Below are 17,842 nucleotides of genomic sequence, written 5' to 3'. Positions count from 1 at the left end.
AGTCCAAGGTAGTTCACAAAGTAATTAAATTTTTATTTTGGGAAAAATGCATGTTATAATATTATATTGCTTTTCATAGAATCATAGAAAAGTGAAGTTGGAAGGGGCCTACAAGGCCATCAAGTCCAACCCCCTGCTCAATACAGGAATACAATCAAAGCATATCTGCCAGGTGATTAAGTTTTTCTTGAATGCCTCCAGTGTTGGAATACTCACCAACTCCTGAGGTAACTGGTGCCACTGTTGTACTGTTCTAACAGTTAGGAAGTTTTTTTAAACTTAAATTTTTCAATCAAGAATCTAAATACATATTTTAATACATCCAAAAGGAAAAGAAAAGGGCAGAATCCTTTGTTAAAAGCTTCTTTCTCTGGAGGCTGTCCAGTTGTGAAAGCTTGCCTGAAGACAAATATCTTTATTGTCAGAAAAACAGAAAAAAAGAGACCAACTTAGCTTCTCATGGAAGGGATTTCCAACATCTGAGACCAGTCACCAGAAAGGCCCTTGGTTTTGTCTTTACCTAACATGCCTGTAAAGCAGGGATGCTGGCAAGTCTTTGAGTCTGAGTTCCAAGCAAGTCTTTGGTACCAAGTATGAAGCCCCAAGTCCGAGCCCCTGTTAAAACCAAGCCTTCCCCCCCTAAAAAAGGGAGGGGTGGGTGGGTTCCATGTTGCAAGTTGAGTCTGAGTCATTGAAAAAGCGAGTCAAGTTTGAGTACAGTCACACGTGCAACTCAAGTTCAACTTGACAGAGAGTCTTCTGACTCGAATCCCCATCCTTCCTGAAAAAAATGGTGAGGCCAAGAGAAAAGCCTTCCCTACACATCTTAAAAGACTGGAAATGCTTGCTTATATGGAGAGATGTGTGATCCTCAACAGGCTAAACACTCACATAGTCAATCTTTGAGCTTAAATTGCTCATCAATAGCTATCACCTAGTCAGTAGAAGTAGCAGATAACACAGATCACCCGGTCAAAGCATTCTGCACTTTAGGGTAATCTGTTGTATTTCTTGTTAAATCAGAGCAATCTGCTTTAAAATATGTAATATCTGTCAAAGTTTATGAAAAACTTATGCTATCCTTTGTTTCATTCCAGATGTTGGAAATGTCTCTGCATAGGATGACAGTCAGACATTGGGGCTTTTCTTTAAAAACAGAATAACTTTTATATTTATAAATAACAAAAAACCCTTTATATTTATAAGTAGATGTACCTTGGATCTAATTTGATTCCCAATTCTACCACAGTATTTTATTATTCTGCAGAGTTAACATAGAACTATTGGTTCTATGTATAGCTCTGTGTTTTAGGTCTCTGGTTACGGACCCAGAAGTGGGGAGTTCGATTTCCCTACTGTGCCTTTTGACAGGGGCTGGACCAGCTCTGAAGTTGTAAGACTATATACTTATGACTTGGCCTAAACACTAATTCAAAGAAGAAGAAAATCCCCTCCCATACTCAGTCCTTCGGGGGATTGCTAGAGTGGTCTTAAACACTGCTGAGAATAACCATTTATGAAGCTAATTTAAGCCAGTGTTTCACTCTGCCCAGCAAGTCTTGTCTATCAGCTGTTCTCTAGAATCACAAGCAAAAGCCTTTTTCCAGAGCTAAGGGGTACTTTTACCGGAGAATTCAAGAGTAAACCTGGGGCCTTTCACACTGGAGTTTTTGAGACTGTTTTTTTTAAAAAATAAAACAAAATAACATAAAATTGGGTGGCATTTAAGTTTTTCCACTCGTCATACATACTGGACCACTGAATACTGTAGTGGCCTTTCTCAGTACAACCCAGTCCCCCTTTTATATCTGTGTTTAGCCTGAGATCACCATGATGTTTTGAGTGTCCCTTTTTGGTTTCTTTCTTTCTTTGACACTTGGCTTTTCAGTATCCCCAAGGATTTATTTGTGTTTATGAACATGATAGAGATCACTTGCTAACTGTGGAGAGTAAAGGGTATAAAAATACCCCATGTACAACTGGCTGTTTGCCTGTGAGAAAGCAAATCCTTAGGGGAGTAAATGCTTTTGTACTGGTAATAAATAGTTGTATTCTCTAGCATATTTTATTCCAGGATACCCTAGCAGAATGGAGATTTGTAGGGGAGAGGGTTGTGCGGCAAGTTGGCCATTTAGTCATTTGAGGGTTGGAGTTGTTAATAGTGAGTGATGGATAGAAGCAGAGCTTCTTTGGGTTGTTTTGTGGTTACTCAGGTAACCATATCAACAAAAAATGCACAGTCAAGTAACAGAGAAACTCTGGTGTGAGGGAAATGGTTACTCTGAGGTAACTGTTGGGAAGAAAGCTGCTTCCTTTTGTGAAAGTGTTCAGCCCGACTGTTGGAACAAAGCTGCTATTATATTTTATACCATTTTGCGTGGCAAACAAGGCATATAAGAGGGCCTTGCAACCAAATGTGTCCCTGTCTAGAGAGAGCCACCTAGCCCACATACCCTCTCCTGTAAAATCCATTCTGTTTCCTTCTAATTTCCTTCCTTTTCCCTTCCAAGAGTCAACCAGCATTGTAATTATTCTCAGCCGGCATGCCTCCTTACAAGAATTTTTGTTCTTTTGAAAACATTTGGGTCCCAGTGGGTGGTTTAGGGTTTTTTTAAAAATCCCTTATGTTTCAAGCAATATTGACAGTTCTTGTAAGAATTATACATGTATATATATCTCAGCAGGCTCTGTGTTTTCTCATTAGGCCTACTTGACAGGTAGGAGAGGGTTTTGTCTTGTGCAGCTTCCAGTTTGTAGAATGCACTCCCCTCACAACTGGGACCCCTTTCTCTTTCTGCTGTTTTTATGAAGAGTATGAAGGCACATCTTTTTATAGTAAAATTAATCAGATTGATTCATTTATTGTGATAATTTTAACTGGCATTTTAAGGTAACTTCCTTTTAACCCTGGAGATTATGCATCCTCATTGTGTCTTGTAACCTGTGATAGACTTTTCCTCTAGAAATCTGTTCAATCCCCTTTTAAAGGCCTTTAGGTGAGTTGCCATCACCACATCCTGTGGCAAGAAGTTCTGCAGACTAACAACACGCTGGGTAAAGAAATGTTTTCTTTTGTCTGTTCTCACTCTCCCAACACTCAGTCTGAGTGACTGTCCCCTAGTTCTGATATTGCGTGAAGGGGAAAATAACTTCCCTTTATCCACTTTATCCATCCCTTCCATAATTTTTTACATCTCAGTCATGTCCCCCCTCAGGTGCCTTTTCTCTAGACTAAAGAGCCTCAAACACTGTAGCCTTTCCTCATAAGTGAGGTGCCTCAGTCCAGTCATCATTTTAGTCACTCTCTTCTGCACCTTTCCCAGTTCCACTCTTTTTTAAGTCCCAGTCTTTTTTTGAGGTGCGGCGACCAGAACTGTATATTTTGAAGTGCGCCCTTACCGGTGTTTTGTACAACTTTATAGTTGTGTTTCATTTTGATTGTAATGATTTTATGGTTGAATGTTTTACTTGTTTTCATTATATTTTATGATATTCATAAGCCACAAGTACTATGTATGTAATGGTAAAAAGGTGGGATAGGAATGACAATGTGCTGGCTGGATTGCTCAGTGGTTTAGGTAGAAGTTGGGAGTTCAACTCCCCACTGTGCCTCCTTTGAGTAGAGCCATCCTGTATGGCATTGGGCAAGCTGCACAGTACAGAAACCCCCCAGAAGAAGGGAATGGTAAAACACTAGAAAACCCTGGAAAGGGTCGACAGAAGTTGGAATCACCTTGAGTACGTACGTACGTACATACATACATACATACATACATACATACATACATACATACATACATACATACATACATACATACATACATACATTTTCATTCATTCATGCATTCAATTTATATCCTGCCCATCTAGACTACGTCTACTCTGGGTGGCTTACAATAAAAATATCATAAAACAATTAAACAACAATTTAAATCAGTGATGTTAGTATCATTCAAGATGGAGAAATATATAAAGAAAATTAAGACAGAAAATAAGAATCAAGTATTGATGGGAGGGAAGGCCTGCCTGAAGAGCCAAGTCTTAAGTTGGCTCTTGAAAACACCCAGTTTTCCCATCTATAAAAATAATAAACTTCTTGGTACTTTCTGAATAAATCTACACTTGACACATTTACCAGTTTTGACTGGGTTATGGCTAACCGGCAACATGTCAATGAGCTACCACGGTTCTGCCTCCAAGTCCCCTGTGCTACTGCAGAGCTGCAACTCTTGTGTGATGTTCTGAAACTGCTAGCTCGAAAAAAAAGAAAATTAAATTCATTGGATGTAGAATGTAGATTCAGAACTGACAAAAGGATGTCCTTTCCCCACACAATGCTTATTTAACTTACGGCATCCACTCTGGTGTGGTGATGATGATTTGCTTAGGTACCTTTACAGACGAATTAGACAAGTTTTCACTTGCAAGTTACGTTTATATCCCACCATTTCTCCAGTGAATTTAAGATACGTTCGGTGGTTCTTCTGCTCCCCACTTTATGTTCACAACGGCTATGTGAGGTAGATCAGACTGAAAGAAAATGAATGGCCCAGTACGTTCTATTAGTCAGTGGGGACTAGATTCTGGATCGCTCTTTCCCAGTCAAAAACTAACCATTACACTGGACTGCATAGGCCAATAAATGGTTATTTACCACTGTGGGTATTATGCTCTCCTTTTCCAGATTCAAAGACACCATACCATTAAATAAGAATACTAATTCTGAATGAAAAATGAGAGCTGTTGCCTCCATGATCAACTTCTGCACTTGCTGGAAGCATGTAACTGGCCATCACAGAAACCCAATGCCACCACAGATTGACATTTAGTCTTATTTAGCTAGCACCTAGAAAAGTTAGCATGAGGAAACTCAGAGGCTGAAATCCAATGGTAGGCCCATTGAATCAGTGGGGATTTGGAGAGTCAGCTACTCTGTAAATTCCACTGATTCCATGGGATTACTTTGCATGCAGTTTTATACAGTGGTGCCTCGCTTAACGAGCGCACCGTTTAACGAAGAATCCGTATAGCGATCCCTTTTTGGGGATCGCTATACGGATCAGCCCCAATCGCCGCACTCGCTTTGCGACGATTGGGGCCTCCGGCGGCCATTTTGGAGCCGCTGAACAGCTGATCGGCGGCTCCAAAATGGCCCCTATCAGTGTTAAATGGCCGCGGATGGCCCGAAATGCCCCCCCGCAGCGTTTTCGCGACCTCCGTAAGCAAGGGGAGGGCGCGAAAACACTGATAGGGGCCATTTCGGGTCATCCGGCGGCCATTTTGGAGCCGCCGATCAGCTGATTGGCGGCTCCAAAATGGCCGCCGGAGCGAAAACATCGCTGGAGGGGTAAGTTTCCACGCTTATTGGAACTCATTAAACTAAGTTTAATGCGTTCCAATAGGCTTTGCTTACCCGCACAGCGATGTTTTCGTATAGCGAAGGTTAATCCGGAACGGATTAACCTCGCTATACGGGGCACCACTGTACTAGATTTCAGCCAGAATCCTCAGGCAGCACAATTATTTTCCTACTCACTAATATAAAGGACTAGGAGTGGGATTTCTGGAGCAAAAATTCAATAATTCTTCATTCTGGGAGGTCTACCTGACTTAACAGACACCTAAATGTGTCTCACCTGACAGAAAGGCCTTAACTGAGGCTGACCTCCACCTGGCTTCTTGTTCAGAAAGAAAACTCTCAGCTAATAACAGGGCACAAATAGGAAGCTGGGTAGGACCTAGGCATAGCCGAGCCTCAAAGTCTTCTAGGACTATTTTTCCAGACAAGCCACATTTAGGTGTCTATAAGGTGTGTGTAGAAAGGGCCATTTTGTGAACAGATAGAGAAGAGTGGTTGGCTGGCTGGAGAACAACTATGCCTTGTAAAGGCAGAGCTCAGTTCATTTTCCCTCTACTTGTGAATGAGACTTTGTACTTTGCTCTTTGTCACAAAATATGCAGGGCCCATTTTTAAACAACATCTGTAGTGTTGCTCTAGGGCTTCCACCCTAGGCCCAACATCACTGAGGGGAGGAAATATGGTATATCTAATGTCTCTTGTTTCTTATTCTAGGTACTTATCAAGGCCAGTTCACCAATGGCATGCGCCATGGTTATGGTGTTCGGCAAAGTGTTCCTTATGGCATAGCAGCTGTAGTCCGTAACCCTCTAAGGACCTCACTTACCTCCCTCCGTAGTGAACACAGCAATGGCACCCTTCTGCAACACGATTCCCCATCAGCCAATCAAGAGAACATCCCTATGTTGCCAACAATCACACGAGGTGGGTTTGCCCTGAGTTTGTATGCAGACGCTGAGGCTGGCAAGTTGAAGAAAGGAGGGCTCTTCCGACGGAGCTCCTTGTTTGGGAAGCTGAAAAAATCTGATTCTAAGACTTCTTTGGCTAGCCAAAGGAGTCGACTGAGTTTCCTCAAAAGTGAGAGTGGTATGAGCTCCACCGGTAGTGATGCCACTTCTACAGCCAGTCTGGGAGAAGGAGCAGAGGGAGAGGACTTCCCACCTTTTGATGCTGATATTGATGCCACCACGACAGAGTCCTACATGGGTGAGTGGAAGAATGACAAGCGTTCAGGGTTTGGTGTGAGTGAGCGATCAAGTGGCCTGAAGTACGAGGGCGAATGGCTGGATAATGTACGTCACGGATACGGATGCACCACATTGCCTGATGGTAAGAAGGAAGAAGGGAAATACCGAATGAACGTCCTGATCAAAGGCATGAAGAAACGGGTGATACCTCTGAAAAGTGCTAAGATAAGGCAGAAAGTGGACCGGAGTGTGGAAGGAGCTCAAAGGGCAGCAGCCATTGCCAGACAGAAGTCTGAGATTGCGGCTTCTCGGTAAGCACCTGAGTGCGGCATTTATTATGCACTGGTGAAATAAAAGACATAACGCAAATTTTCATTTTTATATGTGCATGTTTACAATTCACCGTTGAAGTGTATGCATGTAGATAAGATTTGAGTTTCGAAATAATGAGTTATAGATATAGTTTTCTGTTAGTAAATTACTTTGGTGGTGAGAGGGTGAAAAAGTTATATTTCAAAAGTAATGAAAAAAGTAGGGACAAAGTTACTTATTGATGCCGCAAGTAATAGTTTCTAGTTTCTTTTTAAGGGTTATTTCTTCAGGTATTTTTAGTGACATTTTGACAGTATTGTTCATATTTTATGTTGCTGTCTTAGGAATCTCAATATTTCTCCCTTGCTAAAACATAATGCAAATCTGTGAGCAACACAGTGAGTTATTTTTCAAGCATTGTAATGACTAATGTGAATTGGTTAACAAAAAAATAATAATCCCACATTTCACAAAAACAAATAACGGGAATTAATTCTTCTTACAGAAGTAACATTCGAAGCTGTGAATAAGAGACGCATTAGAATAAACCTTTGTTTATGGCAGATCAAATATAAAATTCCTAGAAATTGTACAATTACATTAGGAGATAAAACTTTGTGGATGAATGATTTTATGTCTTATGCTTTGTTGTGATCCACTATACAAAGTGAAGGATGGAGAAATTCCAAAGGGTAATGAAAGAGAATGTGGATAGCATAATTGATTTCCATTGGGTGTCATGACTGATAGAGCTGCCTTCAGCTAAATCAAGAACTATCACCAAGGAACAGTGCATTTCAGAATTACCCTTGGGTATTAAAGCAGTAGCTCTTTGGGAGAAGCAGCAATAATATGAACACATGAAGCTGCCTTGTAGTGAAATAAGACAATGTGGATGGCTATTCTCAGCCATTATTGTTGCCACTAACCGGAAGCAGCTTCCCAAAGTTTTAGTGGGAGATCATTTGAGGGCTTTTAAAGAAAAATAAAAAGTTGAACTGAAGATTAATAGGAAAAATTCTGTGGGTGTAACTTTGCACCAGTATAACCTGGAATTAGTGTCGAAAACATTTCATTAAAACTAATTGCCATGTGGTGGTCCTCATGTTCTAGAATGATTTTCTTCAATTTGGAAAGATTGTTAAGAAACACTATGAAGAATAGTAAGTAGTGTAGTTGAAGGGTGTTGTTTTCAGAAAGTGGAAGAGAAATAGAACACACACACACACACACACACACACACACACACACACACACACACACAGAGAGAGAGAGACTTGCAGCTTTCTATGGTGGTTGCAGTAAAAAAAAAAAAAACAGCAGAATACGATACCGTGACGATGCACTCATATTCCATAATGCGATCACATTCTTTTAAAATTATTTATTGCCTGATAGTCAGAGCCGACTTAAAGTCCCATACCAGCACCAAGCCTCACTGCACACCTCACTGGGGAGGGGGGAGGAGAACACTGCAGCATTAGCCATCCCATTTCCTCTTCAATGCTGCCTAAGAAGAATGGCTGTGACTGTATCAACCCCACTCCCTTTTTCCCAGAATAAGGATGTCTTAGTATCTGCCTTGCCCTCCCCACTCTATCTTAAAGAATGGAGAAAGAAGTGGAAAGAGTCAAAGCAGTGGTGGCAACAGGATCTCCCTTTAGTTACCCAACCAAAAACGCAGTGGTAGTAGGCAGCATTATAATGTAATATACCCTCTTAAGTGGAAGAGGAGGTAGACAAGAAAGATGGTTGGATGGCTGAGCTCTAGGTATTCCTGAATGCTTGGCTCCAAGAATCCTGAGTCAGAATCCTGAGTCAGATCATGCATGGAGGAGTGATTAAGAAGATCAGTGGCATTTTTGCGAATTCGTCCTTCCATAGTGCCAGGCACGCGGTAAAGGGCAATCTTCATACAGTAAAGCTAAGTCAGGCAGTATTATCTTCTTCCACCTTAAAGGGAATGTGTAGTGCCATCACCATTGCACTGCCACTGCCACCACCAGAAGTATCATCCACATTGGCTCCTGGGGTGAAATTAGCAGTTGAAGTTAGCATGTAGCTAAAAACAGCTTATAAAGAAGTGAAGGACATTGGTTTATCATAGCATAAGTGTCCCTCAGCTCCATAATTAGCTTGCTTTTGCTTTTTAATTGGACATTGGGAGATAAACATGGGATTTGATTGCTCAGGCACAGCTCTGAAAGAACTGTGGAGAGCAATGATGATACAATTGGGATTATGTGGTGGTGCTTCTCAGGTTGTGAGACAGCTTGGACAACCACTATCTGGTTTCAACCACTGACATTTCCAGAAATGCAACGGTAATAAACGGAAATCAGTGTTATTCATGGGATCACAAATGGCCTTGCATTTGGTCCAACCCTTCACAATTCAGAATGCTCAGAGCAGCAGCTTCCCTAAAAAATCACTGTTTCAACTCTGGCAAAGGAGAACTCAGAGGTTCCCAACCTGTGGATCATCGGATGTTATTGGATTACAGCTTGCTGAATTCCTCATTATTGGCCTTGTTGTCTGGGAATTCTGGGATGTGAAGCCCAACAACATTCCCAGGAACCACTTCTCTAAGACATTTCATTTAGTCCTATGGGACAGAGAAGAACAAATCTTTACTTTCATCTACAGCATATGAATTTTTTTATTAGTTCTCCCTCCATTGCATATGTTTTATGCAGGATAAACAAATAGCCAACTCCATTACCCTTTTGTCATTGGACAGATTTTTCATACGTCTCTGACAAGATCTATCAATACAGCCCAACATTGCATTAGCCCTTTTTTTCATCCGCAGCACACTACTGACTCATATTCCATTTGTAATTGTAATAGAATATCCATTTCATATGCACTACAGCTAGGCCAATCCACAATTCTTTACCTTATTTTTATCTCATAATTTCAAAATTTCACATTTATCTGTATTGAATTTGATTTGTGAGCTTTGGACCAGTTTTCCACTCCATCAAGATCGTCTTATTATTCTTTGCTGAAACACTAGCTGCTTCTCTCTGTTTGGGGTTGTTTGCAGATTTGATGAGGGATGCTGCCATGGCTTCACCTAAGTCACTGATCACTATGTTAATGGGTCCTGGACCAAGGGCTCAACCATGGGCCCCCTCAATTCAAACTTTGTTCCAGTTTAGTAAGGAACTATTGATAACATAAAACATGCTTTTGCAACCAGTGGTGAATCTACATCCCTATTACTGTTTAGTCTTGACAGCTAATATGCTAACCCAAATTTCATAAGGAACACAGTGAAATGTATTTTGCTTTTACTGTATTTATTTATTTATTTATTTATTTATTTATTTATTTATTTATTTATTTATTTATTTATTTATTTATTTATTTATTTATTTATATGCCACCTACACTACCCAAAGGTCTCTGGGCTTTTGACAATTTGTTTTCAAGTTCTGAAAGCAGCTGTAGGTCCCTGCTATGACGAGTGCAATGACAATTTAAATTCCACAGAGGTTAACAGGATAGGTGTTAAAGTGGTGTTAGCAGGTTGTGTAACAATCAACATTTTACACTATTTGAATTAGTCACCGGGGGCTCACTTAGGAGGCTTGGCCATATTTAAAAAAAATTGTTGTTTTAAATCTAAAAGTTACTTGTCCGTTAGAAACCAATATAAGGAATGGATTTTATAATACTCTCTAAAATAGCAAGTTTTAAGAAATTAATTATGAAATATATGTGGATGATAACAAAGAAGCTTCATCTAATAATTTGTTGACAGAAGCCAAATATTGTTGTTGCTCATTCTGGCAGAAACGTAGAAGAGTTTCTGCTAGATTTTCATAATGAAATCACAAGATATTGTTGCAGAGTTTTGAGTTTCTGGAAAAAATCTTTTTTGCTATGGAACAGAAGTGTACAGAAATCCACAAAGAATAAGCTGCAAGTTCCCGAGAGTCCATCCCATTTCTCATTAACTGGCAGATAAAGTCACAATAATTAACTATGAGACATTTATAGGAGAAAGTGTAACAAGCATTTATTTCCTTATAGTTGCCTGAAATTATAGACTTGTGTATACTGCTTTCTTTAGTGCACACATACACAAGAATAGAGATGGGCAAAATTGCATCAAAATTGCTACTTAATTTGTATTTGTCTGAATTGATCCCCCCCCCAACTAATAAGAATCAGTGCATTTTTATGTTGTATAAAACAGCCCCTCTGGTTCCATCACCTCCTGGTCCCATCACCTCCTGGCACATAGAAGGGGAAGATATGGAGGCAGTGACAGATTTTATTTTCTTGGGCTCCATGATCACTGCAGATGGTGACAGCAGCCACGAAATTAAAAGACGCCTGCTTCTTGGGAGAAAAGCAATGACAAACCTAGACAGCATCTTAAAAAGCAAAGACATCACCTTGCCGACAAAGGTCTGCATAGTCAAAGCTGTGGTTTTTCCAGCAGCAATGTATGGAAGTGAGAGCTGGACCATAGAGAAGGCTGACCACTGAAGAATTGCTGTTTTTGAATTGTGGTGCTGGAGGAGTCCCCTGGACTGCAAGGAGAGCATACCTATCCATTCTAAAGGAAACCAACCCTGAGTGCTCACTGGAAGGACAGATCCTGAAGCTGAGGCTCCAATACTTTGGCCATCTCCTGAGAAAAGAAGACTCCCTGGAAAAGATCCTGATGTTAGGAAAGTGTGAAGGCAAGAGGAGAAGAGGACAACAGGGGACAAGATGGTTGGACAGTGTCATTGAGGCGACCCACATGAATTTGACCAAACTCTGGGAGGCAGTGGAAGACAGGAGGGCCTGGCATGCTCTGATCCATGGGGTCCCAAAAAGTCGGACAAGACTTAAAGACTAAACAACAAAACTGCCCCCCAGCTACCAAGAGGCACGAAAACTGCTGAGAAGTTTTCCCTGACTTTCCTCTACAGTCCCTCCAGGTTTGGTGAAGATTGGGTTTTAGATGTCCAAGTTATTCCACGCCCCAAAGAAGGCCCTTCCCAGGAAACTTACTCGCAGGCACCAAGAGACACAAAAATCACTGAGAAGCTTTCTGACTCTCCTCTACAATCCCTCCCAGTTTGGTGAAGTTTGGCTTTCCACAAACCAGCTGCTAAAGGGCACTTTCCTGTGTGTACCCAACTTAGATGTCTGAAATTAAGCTTGGAGGACAGTCTTTTAGGGTTTTAAAGGCAAAAACGAATCGATGAATCAATTTGATGATTAATCAGAAAAAATGTAATTTTCTTATTTTTAATCATATCAAATTGCCATTTTTCTGATTTGTTCCCATCTCTAATCAAGAGCAAACAAACAACTATGCTACCAACCAACAAAACAGAGTTATCCAAAACTCAGCAATAGATATTACGATAATTAAATTATAGTTCCATTGTTTAAAGTTTAACCACACTTTTCACCCAGGTTGCATTAGTCTCACTGGTGAGTGAAATGTGATTTGAAGAGCAAAGCAAAAGCAACTAAAAAAAATTGAACCTTCCCCTTTTTCATGATTTATCTTCTTCATGTGTTGCCTAAATTCCTTTTTTTTTCCTGTTAGACCCCAACAGAAGGCAGAAAATGTTTATTTGGAAGGCACAGGGTTTGGGGAAGTGAACTGTGGGGAGTTTGGCATCCTTACCCTGAGCCTCTTTTCCTTTTGAAATTGGGCCTCCATTTCTGTTCCTATGTATTTGATTTAGGTTTGAGTTTTAAAACTCCTGTGTACTCATGTAAAAATGCCTGAGGTTAAAAAAAAGGTAGATGCAAGCGTATTTGTGGGATTAGCATGGGATACTCTTGGATAGTACTGATTCCTTGTTTGAGCTTTCTTCTATACATGAAGGCTATACAGTAATAAATATTGGTGTTGGAGTAGCTGAGCTGCTTCATGAACACTGAGTAGTTTATGACAGACTATTTTTTATTATAGAATATTTACACTTCAAATGAAAGGAGAAACTCTGTGGTGGTTTACTTCAGAGATTGGAATGCATTCCCGGGTGGTGGGGGGACGACAGCCCTTCTTCAGAAATGCTTGGACATAATTTCCTATTAAGGAAACTTTTGAGCAAGGGGAAATAGACTCGTAAAGCCCTTTTCTGCCTCTCTGTAGAAATGCAGCTGCTCCAGAAGAAAGTCTGCCATTTCCACTTAAGTCACCCATTGCCCCCATTTATCATTCTCTAGTGGATTAGTTCTATGTTCAGAGATTCCCTCCAAATGTAGCCAAATGCTGGGTGCTGATGATTGAGTGTGATTATCATTATCCGTATTAGTATTTTAAAATGGTCAACCGCCTTTCAAACTAATGACAGCAATCTGCCCAAGACATTACATGAATTTCCCAATGAATTAAAAAAAAGATTTAAAAAATATAAAACCAAGACATAAATATATTACCCACAAATCACTATCTAAAAAGAAAATTATTTTGCCTGCAACCTAAAAGCAGAATGATTAGATGAAATGCTCCCTGGACTCATCAGAGTCGCCTTGTTATAGAGATTGCTCATCAACCATGTGTCACTCAGACCAGTGGTCCTCAACCTTTTCTGAATCGCAGACCAGTTGGGGTGGGGTGGGGTCCGTTCATGGGGGTGTGTGGCACCCCCTACGCTTGCGGGTGGGCGGGGTGCACTCGTGAGGGACGGAGCGTGCTTGCACAGATGCGCAGAGGGGTGGGGCTAAGGACACAGTCTTGTGGAAATACATTAACTTCCACTCAACAACATAAAAGGGGCATATTAGCATTACGTTTCACACCTCAATAAACTTAATGGATTTAAAAAAAAATAGACTGCAACTTCTAGTTAAGTTAAGTTTTTATTTTTATCAACTGTTTTTATTTCATGTTTCCATTTAAAAAATGATCATTGAGGTCACCCATTTTAAAACCTATTGCCATCAAGTCAATTCTGAATTGCAGCAACCCTTTTCAGGCTTTAGCAGGTAGAGAATACTTAAAAGCAGAGATGGGAGCTTCGTGCTTCACACAAAGCATGAAGCACGGCACCCCAGGTGCGCTGAAACCCCATTGTCCGCTCCCAGGCCAGTTGGGCCATTTACCGGCCTCCGCACGCCACCAGGGTCCTTCTTGCAGCCTTCCCTGAGTCTCAAGGCAGCCAACCACTCTAAGAAGGAGGTGGGACGGGGAGCCTCCCTGCATAGCGGATGAGTGGTTGGCTGCTGGGAGAGACAGGGAAGTGCCAGCCAGGCTCCTGTCCAGATTGGAGTGCCGCTGCTGCAGAAGGATAGCAGTGGCATGCAGAGGCCAGGAAGTGGCTTGGCCAGTCCAGAGAGTGGGGTATGGGTTTCCATTATACCTGTGGTGCTGCACTTCATGCTTTGTACAAGTCGTTTACCATTCCTTTTTTCTGGAGGCGTCCCATGCAGCTTGCCTAAGGCCACACAGACTGCCTCTTCTGGGATGCACAGTGGGAATTAACTCACAACTGGTACCTAAACCACTGAGCTATCCAGACAACTATTTAAAACTTCTTATCAGCTATGTAATCATCCCTGACTAATTAAGAAACATATTTTTAAAAATTTTAAATTTAAATTTCCTTATATAGAGGAAAATTTAATCCTTCAGTCTTCACCTTAGAAGAGACTTCTGCACTCATGCAGGAATAAATGCCGGTGCCAAAACTATGCCTTATGCAACATCTAAAAACAAAATATGTTTTTACCTTTTAAATGGTTATTTATATGTACATGTGTGCAGTTAAATGTCCCTGGGAAAGCCGTTCTGTTTCTGAGAGGAGACATAGAGAGAGGCTCACTCTTAGAGGGGAAATCTGACCTCTGATGTCTCCTTACAGCCTCCACATAAACCTTCACTGGCCATGCTTTTTATTGTCAGAACCAGAATCTCAGTAGAAGCAAATAAGGGGGTGCTGATGGCATGCCTGAGAGCTGGTGTGCATAGTACCCTGTTCATTACCAAAGGAAAGGAAGGGAAAATGCTATTCCTTCATCACCATTTTCTGTCTGTAAGTGAATGAATTAAGGATCCACCTCCCCTCGAGACAGGATTGCGCAGTTAATCTAAAATTAGAGATGGGGGTATTTGTATTCATATACAGATATCTCCCCATAGGTGGAGATAAGGAGGGTCTGGCCCATGGGGCCGGACTGTCCACTCACGATTCTGGTACTGATGCAACCTCGAGAGAACCTTCCTATCGCTCCGTTGTCCACAATGGATTAGCCAGTCCTGGCAAAAGGCGGGATGACGAGCCTCTCTGCCAGGTCGCAGAGTGGCTAATCCGTTGCGGACAATGGAGCAATAGGATGGCTCCCTTGAGCTCGTGTCAGTGACAGAATTGTGAATGGATAGTCATTATCTCCACCTGTGGGGAAACCCTCATTGTCTCCACCTGTGGGGATATATGAATATACGAATACAAATACCCCCATCTCTACCTAAAATCTGTGCACACTAAATTGGAAATAAATCCCATTAAACTCAGTTGGTTTCACTTCTGAATAGACAACTATTGCTATGTGATGCCAAGCCACCTCTAAATTTATGGTAACTACAAATGAATGACATCCAAAATGTCCCATTCACTAAGAGCTTTTCTATATCAAGGCTGTAACTTCCTTTATTGAATTGCTAAAGTATGAAATTATTCTCTACAAAATGAAGAATGAATTTCACAGCTTAGATTAGATCTGTAACTGTTTTTGAACCTTGAGCAACCTCTGATTTGGATTCTTGAATAAATCGCAGTGTACCTCTTTGCTTTGCTTGCTTCTGCATTAGGTGTTTAATGTGCAGTTATTTTATCTCATTCATAGAGTTTAATAAAGGATCTTGATTTGGCATCCACCTGGGAGACTGCTCGCTTCCCATGACTTCTACTTTTTGCTTTCCACACAGACAAAATTAAGGAGATAAAAAAGCAGAATAGGTACATGGTGTCTTTTGAGTAGTAAGCATTAGATCTGTAGCCACCTGACCTCTATCCATTTTGTAAGTTTCTTTTTTGCCTCTTTAAATTACTTGCTTCAGAAGGAGTACATTTAAATCCTAGCAGGATTTTTTGCATGTCTGTGTTGTCTGTGTCCATGGAACACACCAAGCTCACCCTTAAAATAACAGAGGCACTGCTCTGCCGAGACTTAAATTGCAGCCCTCGTATCACTTTCCTGGGCTCTTCTAACCAATCATGTTCTTAAGCAATGTTAACTTATCTCTCCAAAGTGCTCAGCATTTCAAATCTATGTTGCATAGACAGGAATGAGAGTCTCCTTCAGGGACACTCGTGGAGTATGGTGTAAATGACGTATTGAAAGCTGTGGAGTCAGCAGAGAAGTCTCTGACTAAATAAGGGAATGTGAACCAATGGTCTATCAGAGTACAAAGAGAATGCAGAAACCGGGAGCCAAAAGCTTTTATCCAGCAAAGTATGAACCTGTTCAGGTGGAGCTTAGCCTTGTGCTCCCAGTGCTGAAGTAAAAAAATTATCACATCTGTGTTACGCAGAACACACATAATCTATTTTCTAGAGCCAAGGAAGGCAAAGATTGGACCATGGGCTCTATATGGCCCTCAAGAAGATCTAATGCACTCCCAAAATCCTTGCCTTCTGCAAAATTTCGTATAGTAGTTCTTCTTTTCTTAAATTTGACCACTAGAGGGTGAGAGAGGGCTTTTTCTTTCTTCCTTCCTTTTTTTTTTAAAATCCCTTTTAAAATAAATGTATTTTAGGGATGGGCAAGGAGCAAGAGCAGCCCTCCTAGGCCAGGCTTGGCCCTCAATCTCTAGATATACCTTTATATGTTGTGTTTGTTTTCCTGAAAATGTATGAATCTAGCCCTCATTAAGAAATATTAGGGGTACTTAAGATGAACAATTGAGAAATTAATAATGAAATTTTACTCAAATGCCTAATATTCACTAAGTGGCACTTATGTGCTCTGCACAGCTGCTTATTCTCCTCCTCTTCCTTCTCCACCCCGAACTGTTTCTTGTTCTTCTTCCTCTCTTTATTTCCCAAAACATTATAAATTTTACGAAAAGCTGAATATTGCATTCAGAATAAATTGGGCAGATGATATGTTTTTCTCTACAAATGTTCTGGAGGTTAAATGCATAACTTTTGCTCCTCCAGAAGTAGAAGTTTATTTTATTTTACTTAGGTGTACATTATAAAGGTAAAGGTTCCCCTTGACAATTTTTGTCCAGTCGTGTTTGACTCTAGGGGGCGGTGCTCATCCCCGTTTCCAAGCCATAGAGCCAGCGTTTTGTCCAAAGACAATCTCCCGTGGTCACATGGCCAGTACGACTTAGACACAGAACGCTGTTACCTTCCCACCGAAGTGGTCCCTATTTATCTACTTGCATTTGCATGCTTTCGAACCGCTAGGTTGGTGGGAGCTGGGACAAGCGACGGGAGCTCACGCCGTCGCGTGGATTCGATCTTACGACTGCTTGGTCTTCTGACCCTGCAGCAGAGGCTTCTGCGGTTTAGCCCACACCGCCACCACGTCCCTTCTAGGTGTACATTATGGCATTTGTTAACCAGATTTCCTCAAGCTGATTTTCGGAATTTGGAGCATTGGGGGAACAATGCTAAAATTTAAAAACAAACAAACAAAAAACCAGCTTCTGGAATGGGTGAAACAACAATTTTTACAGAAATAGCATGAGAAGATTTGGAGTCCATAGGCTACACTTCTCCCACTCTCACTCCAGAGTAGTGGTTCCCAACCTTGTGTCCCCAAATGATCTTGAACAAAAAAACCCAGAAACCTTCGCCACTATTATGGAGGGTGAACAGATATAAGAGGCCTTAAATAGTCACCTCAGTTTACTATGAGAGAGATGGTTGTGGAAGTCTCCTTCTGCACTGTTCATTGATGTGGATGTATGTCCATATTCACTTTGTCATGCTTATTGAGTTCAAACAGAATGTATTATGATACAGATAAGGATGCCCATCACCACCCAAAGCAGCTGCGTTCAGCT

General features: G+C 41.1%; 2 protein-coding genes across 3 annotated transcripts in view; one reads left to right on the top strand and one right to left on the bottom strand.

Annotated features, from left to right (window-relative positions):
* Positions 1 to 17,842, bottom strand: part of LOC110071776 (oxidative stress-responsive serine-rich protein 1) — a 113,513-nt gene that overhangs the window by 36,840 nt on the left and 58,831 nt on the right. The window lies entirely within an intron of this gene.
* JPH2 (junctophilin 2) overlaps positions 1 to 17,842 on the top strand; it is an 82,620-nt gene that overhangs the window by 8,449 nt on the left and 56,329 nt on the right. For both annotated transcript variants that reach the window (XR_013544746.1, XM_020779427.3), the window contains exon 2: positions 6,074 to 6,857. Coding sequence is in view for 1 of the 2 variants with exons in the window: in XM_020779427.3 (XP_020635086.3) it covers positions 6,074 to 6,857 (784 nt within the window). In the remaining variant the exon portion in view is untranslated. The remainder of the gene's footprint in view (positions 1 to 6,073; positions 6,858 to 17,842) is intronic.

Source organism: Pogona vitticeps, chromosome 4, assembly GCF_051106095.1.
Source record: "Pogona vitticeps strain Pit_001003342236 chromosome 4, PviZW2.1, whole genome shotgun sequence".
NCBI classification, from domain to species: Eukaryota; Metazoa; Chordata; class Lepidosauria; order Squamata; family Agamidae; genus Pogona; species Pogona vitticeps.
The sequence above is the reverse complement of the archived record's forward strand: the minus strand, read 5'-3'. Positions and strand labels throughout refer to the sequence as shown.